Consider the following 23,263-nt stretch of genomic DNA (forward strand, 5'->3'; position numbering starts at 1 on the left):
CCACTCACGAAGAGGCCAAAGCAAGCAGCGAGATTCTATTATGAAAAGGGACAGCACTTACAGTGTCTCATTTCTAAATAGTGGCTTAGTTTTACGGTATTAAAATGTACAAATCCGTTACTTTTGGAATTCTGATTCTCGGGTACATATGACACCCACGCTTACGTAGGCAGATGAGATCAGCCACCTCAGTATGCAGGCAGCTGGTCACGTGATGACGCTGCCTGTGTGCACGTCCTGTGCATCCCTGTTTCATCAAGCACATGCCTGGGTACTCACGTGAGCCTCCTCATGCGTGTCTGTCTCAGGGAAGGCAGGATGGGTACTCACATGTGCAGTGCAGTTTGGGCCTTGGCCGCCTCCTGTTTGGTGCTGTATCGGATCAGGGCAGTGCCCTGGGTTAGGTTCAGATGGAATGTCAGCAGTGGGCCATGCTGCATGCAGATGGTTCTCAAGGTTGACCCATCAATCTAAAGAGTAATGACAGTCATGAGATAAAAACTGGAGTGGGGTGGGAAAGGAAGTCAGGGGACCTTTCTTGTATTTTTGTGAGTGAGGAGGGGTTCCGGTTCGTAACTAACAGCCTCAGTACTAAATCAGTTTTGGAGAGATGACTGAAGAACTGGAGACAGGGGAGTTGCACTGGACTCCCCTGAATACAGTGCGCTGAATACAGGGTCTTCAAAGCAAATCTCAAGACAGTCAAAGCACTGGGTTCAGATCTCCTGTGCCCATTTTGCAGATAAAAAATGTCTGTATAAATACAGCTCAAAACAAAAAGCATACGATTCATTCAACCTGTAGTCTATTTTCCTTAAGAGGTAAATGAGTGAACCTGTGTTGTTTGGTAGAGCCTTAAAACACAGAAATAAAATGGTTAACCAAATAAGAATTTAAGAAAACATGCAAGGTTCTGAGCAACATTATTAATGTAGTATTCTTCCTCCAATCTCACAAAAAGCTGAAGAGAAAGACACAAACAAGGAAGGCACTGCTAACCATCTGACGACACAGAATGCTGATGGATGCCCTCACTCAGACAACTCTGATGCCTTCCTTCTTCCTACTCTGGCCATCCCAAGGACAGACTCCACTTCTGCCTACTTCTCTGTGCTCTCTGCTGCCCATGGCCAAGGTGACCAAAGGTTACAGGCACTCACCCTATCAGACTCAGCATGAGGATGTTCAGCGATTTGGGACAACTGCCCTTCCTCATCTATGACTTAAGAGAACAAAATTGTTGATTCACTCTGGTCGATGCATTTGTATTCAGATCTTCACTAGGTTTACTTGAGATGCTCAGTCCAACCTTTTGGTTCATTTTGGGGGAAGGGAAACAAATTACTACCAAAACAGCCTTAAAAAGTTGTGTTCCTGGCAGCAGTGGTGGAAACATTCTGTGGTTTTACCATGGAAATCCTGCAGGATGAAAACTGCCAGTCTCACCATAATTCTTAATAGAAAATAATTAAGAAAAGCTCTCAGCATTTAAAAATGACAATTGACTATATCAGCATGTCAGTATGTGTCACAAGTGATTTCTCAGGATAGATGTCCTCTCAATAAACTGTAGGTGATGACAAGTAAATTTATCCTGGTCCCCAAAGATGTGACCCTGTAACTTTCTTTTAAGCTATGGTTGAGATTAATGTGCTATTAGGTCTTTCTGATTTTTAAAATGACTCAATTCTAATACAAACTCAGTCAAACCCTATATTCATTTATATACAAATATTAAGTACCATTCTTCTTTTCAAATTTTATTTTTAAATTAAAATTTAATTTTAATTATTTTAATCAATTGGTCTAGTTGATTTACAGTATTATATTAGTTTTAAGTGTATAATAGTGATTCACAATTTTTATAGATCACCCTCCACTTATAAAATATTGGCTATATTCCCTGTGTTGTACAATATATCCCTGCAGCTTATTTCTTTTATACATAGTAGTCTGTACTTACTATTTTTCATAATACAGGCTCCTTTCAACACTGCTTCTATCATCCTAACCATATCACACCCACCACACTGTGACGACTTAGAAATAATGAGGCATATATAGCTCTGAGATGGTTATATAAAATGTTCATACTTCAGTCAACTCTTAGCTAAATAAATAACCCAGGAACTTCAGCTGAGCTGATTAGATATGGAAATTAATCCAGACAGTTTCTCATGTTAACTGTATTTAGAAAACTGTCTATCTCAATGTGAATCTTAAAATACGAGCCCTGGACTTACTCCCCACAAATAGGTGCACTGGGCAAACACAGAGGAGAATCTGCATTTCCCCACAGAGGGTCATAATGCATGTTAGCATATTAAAGGGTCTAAGAAGTCTTACAGTGAAGGTATCTGCTTCATTTTGTCTAATCAAGTATATATTTCAAACATATTAGGCCAGAGACCTATTATTATCCTATGGGAACAGTCTGGAAAATGCTGGCTTAGTAAGGTGTGAATGAATCCATTTATGAATTAAATGTCAGACAATTCACTCAATGTGTCAAGGGGAGGGAGGTCTAATTGACTTCTTTTTAACAAGGTGCTGTTAAAAGGTTGTGCTGTCAAGTCCAAATGAAGACCACGGGCTCAATTTCCATGGGTTCACTTCACTTCACTGAGTACTCAACATCTGTTGCTACAAACGTGTCAGTTATCAGGCAACTCAAGTGAAAGAGAGGGTGATCTGGTGCAAATGAAACCCCACCACTGTGACAACAACCCAGAGAGCATATCCTGGTGAGAGAGAATCAGTAATGCCATCTACACAGAAGAGGACAATGGATGGAAGAACAAGAGCACACGTGTGGCATTTCAGTCACGAAATCCACACACTCCTATGCAGAGCTTTATGGTGAGTCGTGTATGAATGAAGCACAGAAATGGTTGACAGGGAGCCTGAAGTCCTGTTGAATGAGCAACACAGAAACAGGTAACTTTTTTTGCTTGGTTCCAGATTCTGACAAGGCAGATCCACAAAGCAAGTTATCTCTGCTAAGCAGAACTCATCAGATAATACCACCCTACACTCACTATTTATAAATTAGATGTGTTAACATCCCATGGAGGCAGGCGTGAAGCCGAGTGGCCAACACCGTCTCTTCCCCACCCCGGCTCAGAAGTAGGCTTTGGGCATTGGTTGGGGAGACTCACCAGGAAGTAAATGAACTCTCCCATCTGCTAAACCCCCACATCTCTGAGTGTCTCTCTCTTAATACAATCAAGTCCCAGCCAGAAAATCCCAAGAAAGCATGATTACCTGTGGAGTGAGATTGTGAAGAACCAGCCAGTAACTAGGACGAACTGAACCACCATCACTCCAGGTAGAGGCTGGAAGCAACCAGAAAGAAGGATCAGGAAGAACGAACAAAAAAATTAAGGCGGCCACATGTGAGAAACATTTTCACAGAGCCCACACACGTTTCTTCCCTCCTTTTATAAATCATCTTCTGGAACTTCCCTGGCGGTTCAGTGGTTAAGAATCCACGCAGGGTTTGATCCCTGGTATGGGAACTAAGACACCACATGTCCTGGGGCAACTACGCCCTTGTGCTACAACTAGAAAAAGCCCGCATGTCCAACTACTACATGAGCCCATACACCGCAAGGAAAGACCCCGAATGACGCAACTAAGACCTGATGCAGCCAAAAAAGTAAATATATATTTTTTTAAAATCTTCTCCTTTCTGCTTCACTCTGACCTTCTTTATCCTGTCACTCAACAGCCAGTTCTCTTCTCCTAGACTGTGATCCTACACACTCTTATGCCTTATTTGCAAGACAACATTTGGCTCCCAAGGTTCTCATCTTTACTCCATCAAGACCTTGGGAGTTCTCAGGTCCCTGTGCCTTTATAGGCTGACTTCAATTTTCTACTCAAGAGGTACTTTTTCCTCTACCCAACAACCATGATTTCCTCTCCTGTGAAGACGTCATGTCTTCAACTGTGTGTGAGCATGAGTCTCTTGTGTTGGAACAATGATGCTCCCTCGGGCAGCTCCTCACCGGAGGCGAGCCGTGAGTCCTGTGTCCCCCACCCCCTGACTGAGCGGGGTGCTGTGCTGCTCCAGGGAGATGATGGTTTGGGGTTGGTCAGACCGGGAGGCGGGCGGGGCAGCGCTGTAGTGTTCCTTGAGGAAATATGGTTTTTCCACATCTTGTTGGAGAGATGAGTGGGGTTGTGTCCTATGGGATCTGGGGACCATGTTGATTTGTAATCAGGAAACTTTGCTGAAAGAAGAGAAAAAGAAGGAGGAAATAAGGTTAGATACATCCGTTTTGCCAACAAACACGTGTATATTTTACATATACACACAGATAAATACAGTTTTACAGTCTAAGTAGATGTTTGAAGAATAACAAAATAACATTGTTCTCTGAGTTTATCTAACATAAATTCTCAGTGACTATTACTCTGAATTGACATATTAACACATGAACTAAAGAATTAACTCTCAGACACTTAGTCTTGTCCGACTCTTTGCGACCCCATGGATTGCTAGGCTCCTCTGTCCATGGGATTTTCCTGGCAAATATACTGGAGTGGGTTGCCATTTCCTTCCTCCTCCAGGGGGATCTTCCCAACCCAGGGATCGAACCTGGGTCTCCTGCATTGCAGGCAGACTCCTTACTGTCTGAGCCACCAGGGAAGCCCAAAGAGTTAATAAGATAACTAACTGCTACTGCTGCTAAGCCGCTTCAGTCATGTCCGACTCTTCGACCCCACAGACAGCAGCCCACCAGGCTCCCCTGTCCCTGGGATTCTCCAGGCAAGAACACTGGAGTGGGTTGCCATTTCCTTCTCCAATGCGTGAAAGTGCAAAGTGAAAGTGAAGTCGCTCAGTCGTGTCTGACTCTTCACGACTCCATGGACTGCAGCCTACCAGGCTCCTCCGCCCACGGGATTTTCCAGGCAAGAGTACTGGAGTGGGTTGCCATTGCCTTCTCCGAACTCTCTACCGCTTCTTAACTAAATACAATCTGAAAAGGAAGATAAATTCAAGGATATCACCCTTAAAGCCATTAGTCTTACAGATATCAAAGAATGTGAACCCTGGAAGAACTAAAGTATTTATCCTATAAATACTTATTGATTGGAAACTACACTAAAAATTATACTTTTCTTGATCCAGAATAGTAGACAGCAACATTCAAATGGATTTTAAAATTACAATCAACAAATATTCACTAAGCGCTTAGTTTACTTTAAGGCCCTAAATCAGTGCTATGGGTAATATAAACAGTTATTCTCAAGAACTTCAAGTTCAGATGGGAAGATGGAACAGATGAACACAGAGTTGTAACCCCAGGGAACATATCTGCTCAATACGTGGAGGAGAAAAACAATGCTGGGCTCTCAGCAAAGACTGTGCCAAGATAAGTCTTGAAGGATTGATATAAATGGATGGGCTCAGCAAAACAGGAAAATACAAACCAAGGTTCAACTTGAACTCTCTCTGGACCAAATACATTTCCCTGCAATTGTGGCCGAACAATTCCCGGGGCAGAGAGGTACAGGAGGCCATACAGGACAACCGGGGGCTGACCCAAGTTTTAGATACCATCTGTTTTGCAGCAGATTTAGTAGGTAGTATTCAAACGAGGGTCAGAACCTGGGCGACAGCACAAAGAATGGAAGAGCAGAAATGGATGTGAGAGAGAAGAAAGCACTTGGGAGGCGTTATCAGTGCCTGAGTCCTGCGAGCAGGGGAGATGGGAAAGAGTAAGGAGGAGGCTAAAGGGAAGAGATGCTGCAACTAAGGGATGCACGACAGCACCACTAAGCAGTTAGAGTTTAGTTATGAAAGAAAGACAATTTGGGGGTGGGGAGGAGGTATATGTTCAGTTTTAAACAAGTCCAGGTGATGCGTGGGGTTACCTCTCAGGGGATCATCTGCTTGTAAAAAAGGGGTATGGGCAGTTACAGGAATAAGAGGTGAAAACGAATTTTTACATGTAAAGGCAGAAGTCCTAGGCCTTCAGTCCTACATTGGTACCTCTTAAAAATCGGACACAGGGGGCTTCCCTGGCAGTCCAGTGGTTAAGACACTGAGCTTTCACTTAAGGGAACTAAGATCTCTCAAGCCACATGGTACAGTCAAAAAGAAAAATGCAAAAACAAAACTATGAACTCTGGGTGAATAAGGTGTCACTGTAGGTTCATCAACTGTGACAAATGCACCACTCTGGTCGAAGTCCTATGAAAGAATGATGGAGGGTGGTGTGCAGAAACATGGAACATGGAGCTGGCTCCTTTACACACTCACTCAGACCTGCAACAAACTCTATCAGCTCTTTGAGTCTCAGTTTCTTCATCTACAAAATGGGATAATAGCAGGAACTTCCCCACAGATTTTGGTGAAGGTAAGATAAGAATTTATGCTCAAGGCTTAGCATGCTGCATGGTCTGCAGGAGCATTCGATAAATGAGGCTACTGTACTGTCGGCACGACGCAGAAGTGGAAACAAAAAGAAGGTGATCTGTAAGGTCATTAACCTGCAGTGTCTTGGTAGGTAGCTAAGAATTTGTTTTACTTGCATTTACTTGGACAAAGAGCAGAAGCCTTAATGACTTCAATGGCTTAAGGTCCAACTTTTGCAAGACCAACGCGCCAATTACTAATGACTGGTTTACGAACCTGTAAGGTGTTGTGCTAAGTAAGTGACTTCAAAGGCTTTTTTATATCCATTAAGTTTTCCATTCCCAACTGTCTTTAAAAACAAAACAAAACACACACACAAACACACACACAAGGAACTCAGCAAATGTTGTAGAATTAACCAAGGTCCTCTTTTTTCCCCCTTGGCCATCTGCCCTTAGCCTTTGTCTGTAAGTGGAAGAATTTTTAGAGAAAAGCAAGCTCTAATTGGCTGCCTTAGAAATAACAAGCTAAACTTAACTGGTTCTTCCCATGGCCCCTGATTTTCTTGGCAGACCGGTTAAAAGAAAAGCACTTGTGTCATCAGGATATAACCTCTGTCCTCACAACACCCACAGCTCCTTGCAATGATGTCACCATCTGCCTCGGTCCTAAATGGTATTTGTCTCATCCTGCCTCTGTGAGCCTGCAAGTTCCCCAGGGACGCGGCCTATATGAGAGGTGTCTCTCCATCCATGCTGACCTGTGTTGTTCAGCTGCTATAATTTATTCCTTAAGAAATAAATGCCAATTTCCTTTGTACAATGCAACCTGATAGGAAAGTGCTAGCCAGAGGGGAAGAAATGGGTCACACACCTACCTGAAGTGCTATGAACGTTGGTAAAGGAGTTGTCAGAGGCACTGTAGGGCCAGGCACCAGGTGAAGGCAGCGAGGTGTTGAGGGAAGAATTAGACCCTTTGGATGACAAATGAAGAACGAGATGAAAAAACTGCAGGTAAGTATCAGTGAAACTAGTCAAATCTTGAAGTATTTTATTTGACCTTTGATAAAAGGAAGGACAATCTAAAAAATAAGCGTGAAAAACAAAGCTACCTAGTCCTGCATTTCCTGGTGTAATTACTAGACACCAGAGAATGCAAATGAAGCCAGAGACTGCCAAACAGGAAAATATTGGGTGCTGGATAAACATGAGGGGTTTCACTTATTTACCTGTGGTGTTATCCCGCAGAAGTTGGTGGTCAGTATCTACAATGGGAGATGTGGCTGTACCCCCCAGCACACTTCCTGGGGTGACATAGGGGTCAGATTCAGGGTCAATGTTTTGGATACCTTTCCATGGCACTCCTGGTTGGAATTCTGAGACAAGGAGAACAAATATTAGATTGAGGTAGGAAATTGTTCAAAATATGGTCAAGTAATTTTTTGATACAAGAAATCAGTCTATGAAAAGTCTAAATTCTGAAGGTATTTTAGCTCAGATTTTCATCATAAAAAAAAAAGTCAGCCTGAACACATGCTTTGCCAGCAGCTCTCCTGTGCTGTCACCACATGTTCACCCACTTCCTCTCTGTGCCTGTGAACTTGATGCCAGAGACAGTGGCAGACCCTGCTCCTGCCCTTCTGGCTCCCAGGCCAACGCAGGCCCGAAGGCAGGGAGGCAGGACTGAGTAGTGTGGTGCTCAGGACAACTGGGGGGACATCAAGGTGAAAACTGGGAGAACATCTGAGCTGGAGAGGAGATACTTCTGCTTTATCTCACTGGGAAATTGGCTCAGATGCACAAAAGAAGACACAGATGATCACTGCTCCTGGAAGGACCAGGGAAAACCGACAGGAATCGTTTGGCTTATCATCAGAAGGCCTAGAATATATGTGTTCACAATTTCTTTATATCATATTTAAAGCTTTATATGATATTTTATATATCATATATACCTTTATATCATATTTAAATCATATGACAGAATTAATAAACTTTTATGTTCCAAATCATGAGGAGGAAGAATGGTGTATATATATGAATGGTATATATATATACTACATACATATATACAATGGTAGTATATATGGATAATATGCATTAATAGAGACTATATGTATTCGTAGCACAAATATACTATATAGAAAAAGGTTTAGGACACAGACTAAAACTCATTTTTATTTTTGCTTTAGTAAAAATTTTAGACTTTTCTACAATGAAAACAGATTACATGTATCAGAATATAAGAGGAAAAACAGCAAATACTCTCACTGCTCTACTAGTCTACTACACATCCCTAGAACCTGGCAATAAATACTTGGTGAATGAAAAACAAATCAATTCACTGGACATTTCAGAAGAAGCCAGGTTACAAGGCATCCTTTGCACAGATGAATGCCAAGTCCTGGCTCCAAAGTCACCTTCTTTCATCCTCAGACTGTACTCCGCTAACTTCTTTGACCCATCTGTGCCCATGCTGTATTTACCACTCAGTAACTTGTTTTGCAGGTGATCAGCATCCACCTTGTCTTCCTGACTGAACCCTACAGAGCGAAGACCACCTCCCACAACCCCATGAAAATCTGCTATTTTTCCAAAGAAAAGCAGAAAAAATTAACTAGATGAAAAAAACCAAAGGGGGTGGCAAAAGGCAATCTGTTCAGAACCTGAAATTAACGATTACAAAACAAAATGATACCCCAGAAACAAAACCACCATCTTCTGGACGGTAATACCTGGAGGCCAACTGGCATTGCTAGATTTACTTCCGATTTTATTTGTTGGTGGAGATTTGGCAGGTAACCAGCTATCACCAGCAGGACCCGTATGGCCACCCAGTGTGTCACCTGGGATGATGTCAAACTGGTTGTATGGTGACCCTCCTCGGGTCTTACCAGGGGCCACAATAGCGCCTGAGAAAAAAGAGAGGTGATGAGCTCACAGCAGAAAGGACTCCTATGAACAGAACTTGCTGAGCTTTCATTCAGAGGAACTCAGTCTCCAGGATCTGGTTCTGGAATGAGGTGTTCACACTTGAGAGGCAGTGCATAATTAGGAAGTAGGATGACCATGACAATTCATCTCACCTTTCGAGCTTCTCAGTCTGCACTTCTGCACACAGCACTGTTCTCATTTCTGAATGCCCCTTTCAGTTTAAAACTTCATGGTCTTATGAAATTAACTTGAGAAACTTCCATAAACTATGAATCATACCATCATCCCCACCATCTTTACACTAATGACTCAAGAATGAGGAATGGGAAAAACACTAAACAATCTGCGGCACATGAAAGGGTTTTTAACTACATTTCTACTGACACCAACCCACTCAAGTCCTTAAGTGACGACGAGGCCTAGCTTAGTGGGAGAAGCAGAGTAAACAGAGGGAGATTGCTGGAGAGAAAAGCATCTGCAATTGCTTTAAATTCCAGAGCAGTGAGCCGGCGTTCCTGCCGACGGTCTCTGCCAGCACAAGACCAGCCGTGAACTCTGCAGCGCTGAGCTCCTGGGCTCCACACATGAAGAACAGCAAATCCTTTGTAAAACTGCTCTCCTCAGAGCGTTTCAGGGGTTTTGCTGGTGTCCCCTCTATGCATCTTATGTGCTGGGAGGCAAGAAAAAATAATTAAAAGCTTAGCAATTCCCTTAAACTAATAATAAATGAGCTTTAAATGAAAATTGTAGCCTCTAATATTCTACTTATTTCTCGAATGAATTTTACATGCCATATTGTGTTGCCTGATGTACTCTAAGGATGCAGCTTATGAACAGATAAAATTACTTCCAGGGTAAGGTATTAAAAGGTTCAGTGGTTAAGACCCTATGCTTCCACTGCAGGGGGCATGAGTTCAATCCCTGGTTGGGGAACTGAGATCCTGAACTCTACATGGCATGGCCAAAAACAAAAAACAAAAGTCTTTTTCTGTGTTTGCTATTGATTAAAGTAATCTGCTTGGTTTGGCCTAGCACAAGTATTCTCAAAACCATCTCCATGCTCCACTAAGAACTCATCTGCTTTTCTGAAGCCACTGGTAGGAATCTGACTCAAAGGCACATTACAGTGAAGAAGCAGAAAATGAAAAACTCAGTTACCTTGGGGACTGGCTCAGGAAATAGGGAAAACGTGACCTGTAAGTTCTCAAATGGCAAGCGAGTATTTTACCTTCAAGACCACTTCTCACGTGCATTTATAATCACACACCTATCATGTCTTCAGGGACAAGGGTCCTGATGAATCGTAAGCCTAAGGAAGCAGCCAGAGGGCCCAACGCTAGAGATGCAGAGCTTGGATTATTCAGTTCAGAAACAGACTGGACATTTCAATAAACCATTCCTGGTTCTGTAATATGAAATCAAATGACGATACTTAGAGATAGCAGGCGGACAGCTCCACGGGGCCACTTCACCAGCCTCCAGAAGTGCACGTGAAAGAGCAGGTTTAGAAAGAACCCTGAAAGGCTCCAGGCTAATGGGGCTAAGGCTCCACGAAGCTGCTGCAGGAGCCACTCCGACACCTATTTACACTTGGTTCTCATGGAAACAGGCGAGTCCAAGTAAATTACTGACAAGTGAAACAAACACTGACGCAATGGCTGAAGGAAGGTCCCAAGACCTTTCATCCGTTTCACAGGGAAATGGAGATGCTCTTACAGAGAACTGAGAGAGATGAAGAGCTGACCCACTTTCATGACCAAAGCCTGCAAGACCTTCGACTGCTTTCTTGCAGACACTGTAATTCATAAAGAACACGAAAGCTTGGTGCAAAGTCCAGACCTCATGTGCTGATCGATTAGTCATCTTCTAGAGATCAAAGAGTTGAAACAGTCAACATGATACATATTTACTGTGATCTCTCTCGCAGCTCCCAAAACAGATTCTGTTCTCTCAAGCAATTTATTAGGGTTTTACCCTAAGGGGAGCTCAAGTTCACTGCTACTGCTCTTGATCCAACCACAGGTGGGAAATTTTGATTTCCTTAAGTACAACTAGCACTTTAAGTTTCTTACAGTTTGAAATACACAAAACCCCAATCTTGCTCTCATAGGTGATCATGGCAGGGGTGGGGGTGGGGGATGGAATCAAGACTGTTTAAGAAAAAGCTGAAGGTCTGTGCTTCAGAACAAGCTTATAGGACCCTGTGTAAAGGCCTCTGAGGATCAAAAGAGCTTCAGGTCATGAGGCTCTGTGTGTCTTACCATTTTTGTGCATATTGGCTTCCTGTGTGGCTACAGAGGGCACCTCCATCATGGAGGTCCACTGTTTAAAGCGAGACTCTGTTCCAGCCTCCTTCCCACCAACCATGCCGTAGTCCATGCCGCCGGAGCTGAAGCCTGAAATGGAGAAGCACATTTTAGGTCTTTTTTTTTTTTTTTTAATCAGTTTCTAGTATCAATAACCAAGAGGTCTGAGGCAGAATCCACAAATGGCTTCATTTGTCCCTAAAAGACTAATTCACATGAAGTTTTCTTCACTCAGAAACAAGTGTTTTGATTCAAAATGTTGGTCTGGGCTCCTGCCTGCTACAAAAGGGACGACTCTGTTCAGGTATGAAAACACGTATGATGTCATCTGATGAACATCTCATGGCACATGTGCACTCACGTTATCTATTTAGCTCAGGTTTGTGTCAAACAGAATGTGGGACCAGCAGTTCTCCAGCTGAGATAGATGTCCACACTACAAACCAACACGATGCAACAGCAGCCCTGAAGTTATGGTAAGGTCTCTATGGGAGGAAAGGCTTTGCAGAAGGACAGCTGATCTAGGGCCTAGGGCAGGAGGGTGAGTAAGTCAAGAAAACCAAGTGTGAAGCTCTAACTGGTGACAATCACAGGTGCTTAGGGAATGACGAGGAGCCCAATGTAACTCCAACGCCTGGCTGACTATGGATGCAGTGAGATGGGGAGAGATGAAGAGTCATAGCTTGTAGGGTCTCACATATGTCAGGCCGAGAAGTCTAGAACTTTTTTGCCCCCCAAAGATAGGAGATAAAAAGAATTTTTAGCAAGTGAGAGACAGAACTAAGTTTATATTTTACAAAGAGAACTGACAGTCTGAGAATGGGATAGACTACAGGAGATCAATTTGAAAGTTTTTATACAATGGCGAAGACCCCAAAGCTTGAACAAGCAACTGGTGAGAGATTCAGAGTGTGCCCTCAAGTGTTAGGCTGTTAGCAAGGGCTCTGGCAGTTAAGATTTTCCCACTGCAGAGGGCTGGACAGGTTAAAGCCACACCGGAGAGGCTTGTTGATGGAGCCTCACAAGGTGCACCACTGGTTTTAGGTTAGAATGTATTAAATATTTTTTAAACTTATGCTCAAAAAAGTAAAATAAAGGACTAAAATAAACAGCTGAAACTGAGAGGGGAAGAATAATTAATCAAAAACAGAAAAGTGGGGGACTTCCCTGGTGGTCCATTGGGAACGTGGAGAACTCCATGTTCCCAATGCAGGGGGCCTAGGTTTGGTCCCCCGTCAGGGAACCAGATCCCACACACTGCAACCAAAAGATTCCATATGCTACAACTAAAACCTGGCATAGCCAAATAAATAAATAAATGCATTTTAAAAAGAAAGAAAAAGGAGAATGAGCCACAGTTAGTGTAGCAATAACAGGCAAGCACTGGCACCCAAGAAGATCAGCAGGGCTCCCACCATGCCTCAGCAGAGGTGTCCTGTGGAAGTTCCCTCTCCCTAGCGGACATGTGGCTCCAACCAGCCCAGACTCCACATGGCACCCACTTTAACTCTCGTACCGTCTGAGGCTGTCTTGTTGGAACCCTGGATAAAGCGGGCATTTTTCTCATTAGAAACTTGGAGATCTGATGCCACCCAGACATGGCAGCACCACAATTAAACAATAAGGTCTGGCAAGGGAAAAGGAATTAAAGATAAAGAAGGCAAAAAGGAGATAAAAGTACCTTGAAAGATTCAATCTACAAACCCAAAACTATGAGAGGAAAATCAATACAAGGTTTTATGTAACTCTGTGTCTCTCTTCGATGTCACATAGTGACTGGCCTCACATGAGGATGGAAATGTGCTCAACAAATCTGGATGAACGGAATTCTGGGCTCTAGAGGCTATTGTAGATAGCACTCCACTCGTGACCTTTGTGTGGCTCATGAGCTATCACACCTCCAGATCCAGGAAGATACAGACTTGACCTTGCTATTTCATCAATGGACTTCCCTGGTGGCTCAGACAGTAAAGAATCCGCCTGCAATGTGGGAGACCTGGGTTCAATTTGTGGGTTGGGAAGATCCCCTGGAGGAGGGCATGGCAACCCACTCTAGTATTCTTGCCTAGAGATCCTCATGGACAGAGGAGCCTGGTGGGCTACAGTCCATGGGGTCACAAAGAGTCAGACATGACTGAGCAACTAAGCACATACTTTCTCAGTTCATCAAGTGGCCTCCATGTACCAGCTCCCCGACACAGAACTTCTAATTAAACAAGCCATTTCATTCAGTCCAATAAGTATTTATGGAGAGCCTAATTTGTGCCAGGCTCTGTGTCAGGAGCTGAGGTACAATCAGAGATAAGACATGCCCCTGGCTTTCCCAGGGCCTCATTTCACCAGGACATGCCTTTTATCTACCTCATCATTGCTACATATACAAGCCCTTGACCACCTTATCTGTCCTTGTCAGAATGACTTTTTTGGCCACACACACTAATTTGTTGTCTATTCATCACTACCACTTGGCTCAGGGCTTGGCTTAACCTCCCTGAGGAAACTCTCAAATTAACTTGTCCTTAATTTATCACTCCTATGCTCTCTTTGTCTACAGTTCTATATTTTCCACTACTTTTTTTGTTGTAGATGAAAAACAAATTCCTGGTTTCATAATCATTATAATAAGCAATAAATTATAAAAGAAATCATCCACAGTCACCTCTTTAACACAGCTGTTCTAATCCATGTCCACATGCCCATGTGTTACTGACACATCATAATCCCAGGAAGGATACGGTTATTCTTCTGCTATTTTAATAATCTCTATTATTCATATCTCTACTTTTCACTGGATATACCACACACAGAAATATTACATATTTTGATAAAGTTTAAAGATAAAATGTAAAATTTTATTGGAAGTACACTTTCTAACAAGATGAATGACTTTGTATCTAGATTATTCAGATATTAGTGATTATGACTTGATCTAGTTCACACTATTCTATTCCTATTTTTAAAATTTTTATAGACTTTTTAAAGCACTAAGAAAGTTTACACAAATAAGTAGATGAGAAAAGTAGGAGCCTTGTAATCACATCAGTTATTTCTTTATATTACTTTTTGGATATATTTCCTTCTCCCAGCTCAATAAGATATCTAAAAATTATGTTTTAGTATTTATTACTAAAACATAATTTTTAGATAGGTCATTATCACTTGACAATTCAATTAGGTATATTTTCCATTTTGTTAAAAGCAGAAAATATTTTACAAAAAACAATCAGCTAAGGGTTAGTTAAGCAGTCATGAAAGTCATTCAACTCTTTAATTCTGAGAAAATATATCAGTAGAGGCTTTATCAAAATGTACTAAGAAAAAAACATACTATGAAATTTTTAATTATTCTTGCTAGTCTTTAGCCTACAGGTTATCTTTTTTCTTTTTTACTCTGCTATACTAGGCACTATTTATATTCATAATATATACATTCATTGTATTACATCTTTTTCGAAAAAACTTTAATCTGTATAAATGCTTTACCTATATTTTCATCAAAACCTTACAGCTATAGGTTTAGTTTATTCAAAATAGGCAGCCAAATCAGACTTGTTTTCAGTCTCAGTTTTTCAATTCCAATAAATTGATAATATGAATTAAGGAAAATTGTAATTGAAATAAACTGCAAAATGCATCGTGATTATAAGTGGTCATATCACAATTAATATAGACCTAATAAAACTAATGTATCCATTGTTTACTAAGTTATCACATGAAAATGTTAGTAAGTCAGTATGTTCTTTTTCCTTAATTTGGATAATAAAGCATAACTAAATTTTTAAGTTACTTATGAAACAGGAATATGATATTAAAAAACCATGAAATGTATCCAGTAAATGTACATATGTATAAATACTGAACTCTGATCCTTTAGTCATTAGGAATAGTTAAGTATAATAATCACAAACAATATGATTAATCTAATAAGACATCATGATAAAATTTTTCTATATATTCAATAAACAAGAGAAGTATACATACACTGCTAAAAATGAACAGATTTACAGCCAACACATAATTTTACTTTTTAATAGGTGGGTAGAAAATAGTAAAGATGTTATAAAGACTGTCAGTGAAATAAATACATTATGATTCTAGGTTTTTAACAACTGACTGACTGGTACATACCCCGTTCTAAAGGAAATCCACAGGTTTTACCTATTTGCCATGAAAACACCTGTTTCAAAGAGTCAGTCTCACTAACCTATACTGCTTGGGCTGATCCTAGGTGCTTTTCTTTCCAGCTAAGACAAGCCCTCAGGGTGAGCAATGAGAAGGTCTGAAAAGAACTGTGTTCCTGAAATACGTGGAAAAGCCACTTGTGGCTTCCTGATGTTCTCTTCGCTCTATACGACTGGATTCCACTTCAAGAACTACACATCCTTTGACAAAAGGGGATGAAGAGAAGCACTGCTGCCCCCACGTCACTCATGCACACTGTCTAAATTCAGAACAACTGAACACACACCAGCACATGCGGGCTCTTATGTCAGGCTTCATCCCTAAGAGGACACATGATTCGGCAGGTGAGGACTGGAAACCCAGGGATAAGGGCACCATTGATAGTCATCACGGAGGCTTCCTCTTTGTCTGGAGCTCCAGAGAACCATGCTCTGATAGGATACGGGATGGTGGAGCGGGATGGTGGAGCGTCTGACTTTCTTTTATGTCAAATGGAATTTAAAAGTCAGTTCTCATGCAAATCATTTTTAAGAAAAAGTACAGAGGCTACCCTGGTGGTCCAGGGGGTTAAGAATCCACCTTACAATGCAAGGGACACTGGTTTGATCTCTGTTCCAGGAAGATCCCACATGACACAGAGCAACTAAGCCTGTGTGCCACAACTATTGAGTCCGCTCTAGAGCCCACGAGCCACAACTACTGAAGCCCTAGAGGCCTTGCTCTGCAACGAGAAGCCACTGCAATCAGAGGCCCACACACTGCGACAGAGAGTAGCCCCCGCTCGCTGCAACTAGAGAAAGCCCACGCAGCAGCAGTGAAGACCCCCCACAGTAAAAAACAAAACAAATAAATAAATGTGCAATTTTCTTTTCTTTAAAGAAAAAGTACAGTTTGTAGAACTTAAGGATCTAGAAATTAATTCCCTTAAAACTATCCAGGATCAGGTCCTGGCCTCCCCGGTGGGCAGTGGACATCTCACCCCAGCAGGCACCTCACAGAGCACAGACACCAAGGCCATTTGTCCAAGGTCACTTTGTCACTTGAGTGCAGCTTTCAAGTCTCCCTTAACCCTTGTTTTTGAGATGGCAGAGAACAGTAAAGTCCTTACCAAAAGAAAATCTAAATGTTGTCAATCTGAGAGGAGACCCACTGTGGTGGGTGGTACTTTTTTAACTTTTGTATTTTATTTTTAAATCACCGTTGCCTCGCTGGTTGGATTCTGCTTACAACATGTTCCCCAGTTCTGAAAGAGCTACAACTCGCCTGCCAACAAATTCCTGATGAATGTCAAAGGTATAACCTTACTTGTGCTAATTCTATTTAAATCAGATGAAAAACTAACATCAGAATTTTATTGGTTTGCCTGATAATTTTAATTCCTCATTTTTTTTCAAGGTAATTTTATCCATAGAGCTAAATGCCTCTCAACTTGTACGTAATTTGCTCGATTATAACGTCAGACTAGTGCAGCACTCACAGCAGGTACAAATGGGCTTTAAAAAGTTCCTGGTGGTAGGAGAGCTGATTGCCACTCACAAGTAATAAAAGACTTCTTTTGGACCCAGAGAAAGTGGAAGCTTGTCTCTGCTGTCTGCTAATTGTGTGATGAGCTTCAGGAAACATATCAGCAAATCAGGTATCTCACTTGCAAGAGAGGAATAAGAATATTTACTGACCCAGCATGGCTACTGTGAAAATAGTGTAATGGAGGTCTAACCCTTAGGCTGAGAGTGTGACTGGCAGATTTTTCAACAAGCAGTTTGCATACTAACAGCTTACCAGAACCATATCCAGGTATTGGCCCTTTGGTTTGAAGGTCTGGGAGCCCCACATTCAGAGCGTTGGGTACCATGTTGTCCAGATGTGGCTTGGGCCCAACGGGGTGAGATGGCGAATGCTTCATGCTGGGCTGCCTCTGCTGCTGCTGCTGCTGTTGCTGCTGCTGCTGCTGGAGGGCGCTCACCATCCGAGCCAGCTGGAGGTGAGGAGGCCCAAGGGAAAACAAACACATGATAAGCCAACATCCATTTCCGCCATCAGAGGTTAAGCAGAGACGTATTCCCACATGCAGCACTAGGGGGCCCTTCCAAGGCCACATACCTGCTGCTCCTGCTGCTGGCGAACAGCTTGAGAAAGCTTCCTCTGGTTTTGTAACAACTGCTGCTGTTGCTGCTGCTGCAGGAGAAGCTGACATGCCTACAAAATAAGGGAGAAAGAGAGGACCCAAGTTTCCTAAGGCGGATTTACTAGGAAAACTGCAAGGGTTTGTGAGCCGAATCAGTGTCCATGAGGCAAGTACCACCAAGATCCTGGCCTACCAGTCAAACTGAGTGTGCTTAAGACTTGAGCTGACGTATCAACCCTTAAACACATGAAATGAAGCAAGCAGTAGTAGTAATAATAAAAAATAATAATAATAATAAAACCTTTTGGCTATAGGAGGAAAATCTGCTACTTACCAACTGAAACTGGGGAATCTGTGGAAGCTGGCTCAGCATGGCAATTTGTTGAGGAGATAACTGGGGCCCCACGTTGAAAAGACCTGGATTCAGGCCACTGTTGGGAAACTGCTTAAGCATTGAGGCAGAAACCTAGCCAAGAAAAGGAACTTGAGAATTTATCAAAATAAAAAAAGTTTGTGTGTTGTGTGAAAAGAATCTCAATAAAGCTAAAGCAAGCACTATCAACATTTTCCTTGAAAAATATTTATGAAAAACATTAAACAATTAGGAGAAATATACCAAAGCATTAACAGTGGTTATCTTTTGAGTGGTGAAGGTTATAGGAGCTTTTGCATTCTCTTTTTAGGCATTTCAACTTTTCTACAATGAAAATTATGAATTTTACAATCAGGAAAATATCTGCATGAAAAAAATGAATGACAACATAACTTTCGTCTTAGAGGTTATTATTGGAAATGTGCTATAAAAAAATCCACTGAGGAGGGAGGTGGGTTCAGGATGGGGAACACATGCACACCCATGGCTGATTCATGTGAATGTTTGGCAAAATGCACCACAATATTGTAAAGTAATTAGCCTCCAATTAAAATAAAAATAAAACAAACAAACAAACCCCCAAAACATTCACTGAACCCAATGAATCAGTGAGTGCCATGGAGAACAAACTTAGTCCCTTAATATCAATAGCATTCTGGTCAAAAATTTAGTCCTACAGGCAGACTGCATGGGCCTGCCATTTCTAAGCAGTATGACTCAGAGCAAGAGACTTATTTAACTTTTCTGAGCCTTACTTTCCTTATCTGCAAAATCTGAGTAAGAATAAAACTAACTTCAGTGGCTGTCTGAGGATTTTATGAGTTAGTTCATGTCAAATGCATAGAAATGCACTCCATACATGTTGCTATTATTCCACAGTGTGGTTCTTCAGGTGTCCACAAACAATGATTACACCTACCCCTTCATCTCATCTCCAGGCTAACTGGGGTCAGTTCTCTCACCTGTATATCGTTCAATTTCTCAACCCATTCATTTCTCATTTACAGAGAAGCCATTTTCTGAAGTTTTCTAATACTGGGTAGATCTCGCCATCACTAACTCATCTTTTAAAAGCCACGCTCTCAACAGTTCCTAAGATCTCAGCTTCTCTGATCGTATCGAATTATCTCCCAATTCACACAGTCCATTAAAATCTACAATATTAAAATATGTTTTACTCTCCCGTGTAATTTTTAAGCAGCTGGGTTTATAAACTATTATGTCTCAGCCTTAGGACCTTACATTTATCTTTATATGCCTGGAACATAGTAGATGCTTGATAAAACCTACGAGATGAATGAACCTCTCTTATATTTTAACTTATTAATGGTCACTTCATCAAGTTATTTTCTACCTGTTATTTTGCTTATTGTCAGTTTGTGTTTCCCATCTGGTCACTGATGGGAACGCTGAACAGAGCTGAAGATAATCTAGTAGCATGCTACTAAAAACGTCCTTCCAATCTGAAACTGATCAGTCCAGGAACAGTCAATCATTTCTAATCAACACACATGTTTTAGCACTTAGCCTATATTTTTTCATCTTATCTAAAACAAAGAGACAGCTTGTCAAGTGACTTGTCAAAACAGAGACACAACAACTTTATCATCCCTATAATCCAACGTTTTTTGACCAGTGAAGAAAGTGGGTTATGTTCAAACATGTTAGCAAACTATGACTCTTGATTTAGTACATGTGCTCAGAAATCACATTTTTTATCATTTTGTCTAGAATCTTGCTCAGAATCGGCACCAAGTTCATCAGTCTTTAAGCCACTTTCCTTGTTCTTTCAAAAAAAAAATTACAAAGAAATTGCTCCATTCTTCTTCCTTCCTTGCAGGGGAGGGATAGTTCTTTCCTGTTTCTGATCTGAAACTCCAAACAAAGGGGCATCCACCTTTATCACAGCACTCTGGGGCCTCTTTCCCTTACTTCTTGGTAGGAAGCCCCCAAGGAGGACTGCCCTATTTCAGTTACTAAGGGGTATGTATGGAATTCAGTATTAGGAAGCTCGTATTCTCTAATATCAGCTTTCTCGGCAGCATAGTGGACATTCAGGCCCCTGGAGGCCTTTCCCCTTTTGTCTTAAAAATTCAGAATTTGGGAGAAGGAAATGGCAACCCACTCCAGTGTTCTTGCTTGGAGAATCCCAGGGATGGGGGAGCCTGTTGGGCTGCAGTCTCTGGGGTCGCACAGAGTCGGACACAACTGAAGCGACTTAGCAGCAGCAGTGACCATATAACATCCAGCTGAAGACTAGCCAGGGGGGTACTCTTTCTGCCCCCTTCTGAGGCCTATGTCAGAAGCTTTCTCTGTCTCCATTATAGTTTAATAAAACTTTATTACACACACACACACACACACACAAAATTCAGAATTTGGGCAGAAAAGAGGGAGGTGTCATTATTTAAACCCGCCTCCTTGAAGACCCCCAGCATTCTTCAAAGATCACAGACAGGGTTTTGCAATTCTTTTCACAAATTCTTTCTCCGTTGAAGGATTTAATTCATCTTAACCCTTATTCTTAATAGAAAAGACATAAGCAGTAAAATTTTTATTCCCACTTAGTCAGCCTTATACAAAGAGTCCAAAGCAATGATTCCTTTCCCAGTCATCACATTGCACCAAACCAAGCTCTGAGACACTTTCGACCTGCCTACTTTTTTGCAAGCCTCAGCTTATTTTGTGTTTTAACCCCCCAGCGTGACACTCACACACATTCACCCCTGCTTGCACACCCTTACTTTCTGTCTTTTAAAAATGCCCCTATAAAAACGGAGTCATCAGAAGACCCATGGGGTGTTCCCATCTTATCTTTCTTTAGCATCACAGTCAGATCCAAATTCTTCTGCTTCCTAATACTTTTGAGTCACTGGTCTCTGCTACATTCTCAAGAATACCTGCGTATCTTTTCTTTGACACTTTCCAGTCTAAAAACATCCAAGTTCAAATTTTCTATACTTGGCTCACCAACTTGTTTTCCTTCCAAGATCTCAGCACTTTCACTTCAACTATCAATTCTCTCACTTTGGAAAGTATTTTGATTTAAAGTAATGGTTCTCCCAGATGCTTCCTCTCCATTCTCTATGAGATGCTGAGTGTTACCAAAACCTTGACACTACTATATGTAAAAGAAGATAAACAACAAGGACCTACTGTATAGCAGGGGGAACTACCTTCAATACTTTGTAATAATCTATAGTGGAAAAAAAATCTGAGAACAGGACAGGTATGTAGATATAGAAAACAGAACCACTTTGCTATATTATCTGAAACTAACACAACAGTGTAAATAAACAATATTTCAATTAAAAAAAGACTGGGGAGGGGGGGGAAACTCTTTATTTGATTTTCTATTTTAACAGTTAGATCCCTGGCAGATAGGAGCTCAAAGCAAGCATACCATGACTGTGCACTCTGCCTCAGCACCAGCTTAACGGCCAACATGAGGGATCCTCCACAACTCCCCTCAAGTAATAATTCTTCTTCATCTCTCCTTTGAGTTCACCTAAATGGGCACTGCTGCTGCTGCTGCTAAGTCGCTTCAGTCGTGTCTGACTGTGCGGCCCCACAGACGGCAGCCCACCAGGCTCCCCCGTCCCTGGGATTCTCCAGGCAAGAACACTGGAGTGGGTTGCCATTTCCTTCTCCAATGCATGAAAGTGAAAAGTGAAAGTGAAGTCGCTCAGTCGTGCCCGACTCTTCTCGACCCCATGGACTGCAGCCTACCAGGCTCCTCCGTCCATGGGATTTTCCAGGCAAGAGTATTGGAGTGGGGTGCCATGGCAAATGGGCACTAGTGTGACTTAACTTACTGTCTCTGATACAGTGGCTCTAAGCTTACTGTATTAATAGGGTTTTTCCTTCTCTCAGGGGGAGGGGGAGGTCAGGGGCAGGTAAGGAGACTATGAGTGGAGATATGGCCTACACTACTATACCATATTCTAAACCAGAGTCTTAGACTACTATACCTCTGTGACTCATGAAATCGTATTTACTACCTTCAGTGTTTATCTTAAATTCATTTGGTTTAGCAAATATATTGGGCTGAATCATGTTCCCCTAAAATTCACGTGCAATTGTGATCTGAGAATGTGGCCTTATTCAGAAGTAGAATCTTTGTAGACAAAATCACGTTTCAGGTGATGACATACTGGATTGCAAGAGGCCCTAACCCAATGACTGGTGTCCTTAGAAGAAGAGGAAAAGACAGAGATGGAGAAGAGAAAGTCTAGAGACACATAGGGAAGAATGCCACATGAACGAGGCAGAGATGGGAGCAATCCATTTACAAGTCAAAAACACCAAGCCCTGCCAGCAGCCACCAGCAGCCGAGGGCATGGAATAGACTCTCCTCTGGAGCCACCAGTAGCCATCATCATCTGATGACACCCTGACTTCAGATGCCTAGCCTCCTGAACTTGGGACAGAATAAATGTGTGTTGTTTTAAGCCACCCAGGCATTTGCTGCAGCAGTTTCTAGGAAAGAAATGAATACAGTAATTCTGCTGGTAGGCCCGTGCCATTTGGTAAGTTAACCATTTGTCTTGTGTAGCTATTTGAGCACTTGAAAAACATGGCTTACCTAAGTTGAGATATGTTTTAGACTTTGTAAATTTTTTAAAAACATTTGGCTGCATAGCATGACTTGTGGGATCCTAGTTCCCTGACCAGGGATCAAACTCAGGCCCTGGCAGTGAAAGTACACAGTCCTAACCACTGGGCTGCCAGGGAATTCCCAAGATGTGTTTTAGGTATAAGATACATACCAGATTTCAAAGATGCAACTTTGAAAGTCTAAAGGCTTTAAAAAAAGAAAGTAAAAATTTTAATGTAAAGTGTTCATTACAGGTTGAAATGATAATAATTTAGATATACTGGACTAAAGAATATATATTGTTAAATTAATGTTACCAGTTTCTTATTTTTTAAATGTAGCTTTAAATTCCATTATGTGGCTCCTGTTACATTTCCACT

At 41.7% G+C, this 23,263-nt stretch overlaps 1 protein-coding gene across 6 annotated transcripts in view; it reads right to left on the minus strand.

Annotated features, from left to right (window-relative positions):
- The window catches only part of TNRC6B (trinucleotide repeat containing 6B), a 251,526-nt gene that overhangs the window by 1,973 nt on the left and 226,290 nt on the right, over positions 1–23,263 (minus strand). For all 6 annotated transcript variants that reach the window (XM_027540719.1, XM_027540716.1, XM_027540721.1 and 3 more), the window contains 10 exons: positions 18,248–18,379; positions 17,889–17,984; positions 17,568–17,763; positions 11,562–11,696; positions 9,102–9,278; positions 7,596–7,742; positions 7,245–7,340; positions 4,011–4,235; positions 3,265–3,335; positions 331–470 (listed from right to left, as the gene is read on the minus strand). In XM_027540719.1, the coding sequence (XP_027396520.1) occupies positions 331–470; positions 3,265–3,335; positions 4,011–4,235; positions 7,245–7,340; positions 7,596–7,742; positions 9,102–9,278; positions 11,562–11,696; positions 17,568–17,763; positions 17,889–17,984; positions 18,248–18,379 (1,415 nt within the window). The remainder of the gene's footprint in view (positions 1–330; positions 471–3,264; positions 3,336–4,010; positions 4,236–7,244; positions 7,341–7,595; positions 7,743–9,101; positions 9,279–11,561; positions 11,697–17,567; positions 17,764–17,888; positions 17,985–18,247; positions 18,380–23,263) is intronic.

Source organism: Bos indicus x Bos taurus, chromosome 5 (genome assembly GCF_003369695.1).
Source record: "Bos indicus x Bos taurus breed Angus x Brahman F1 hybrid chromosome 5, Bos_hybrid_MaternalHap_v2.0, whole genome shotgun sequence".
Classification (NCBI taxonomy): Eukaryota; Metazoa; Chordata; class Mammalia; order Artiodactyla; family Bovidae; genus Bos; species Bos indicus x Bos taurus.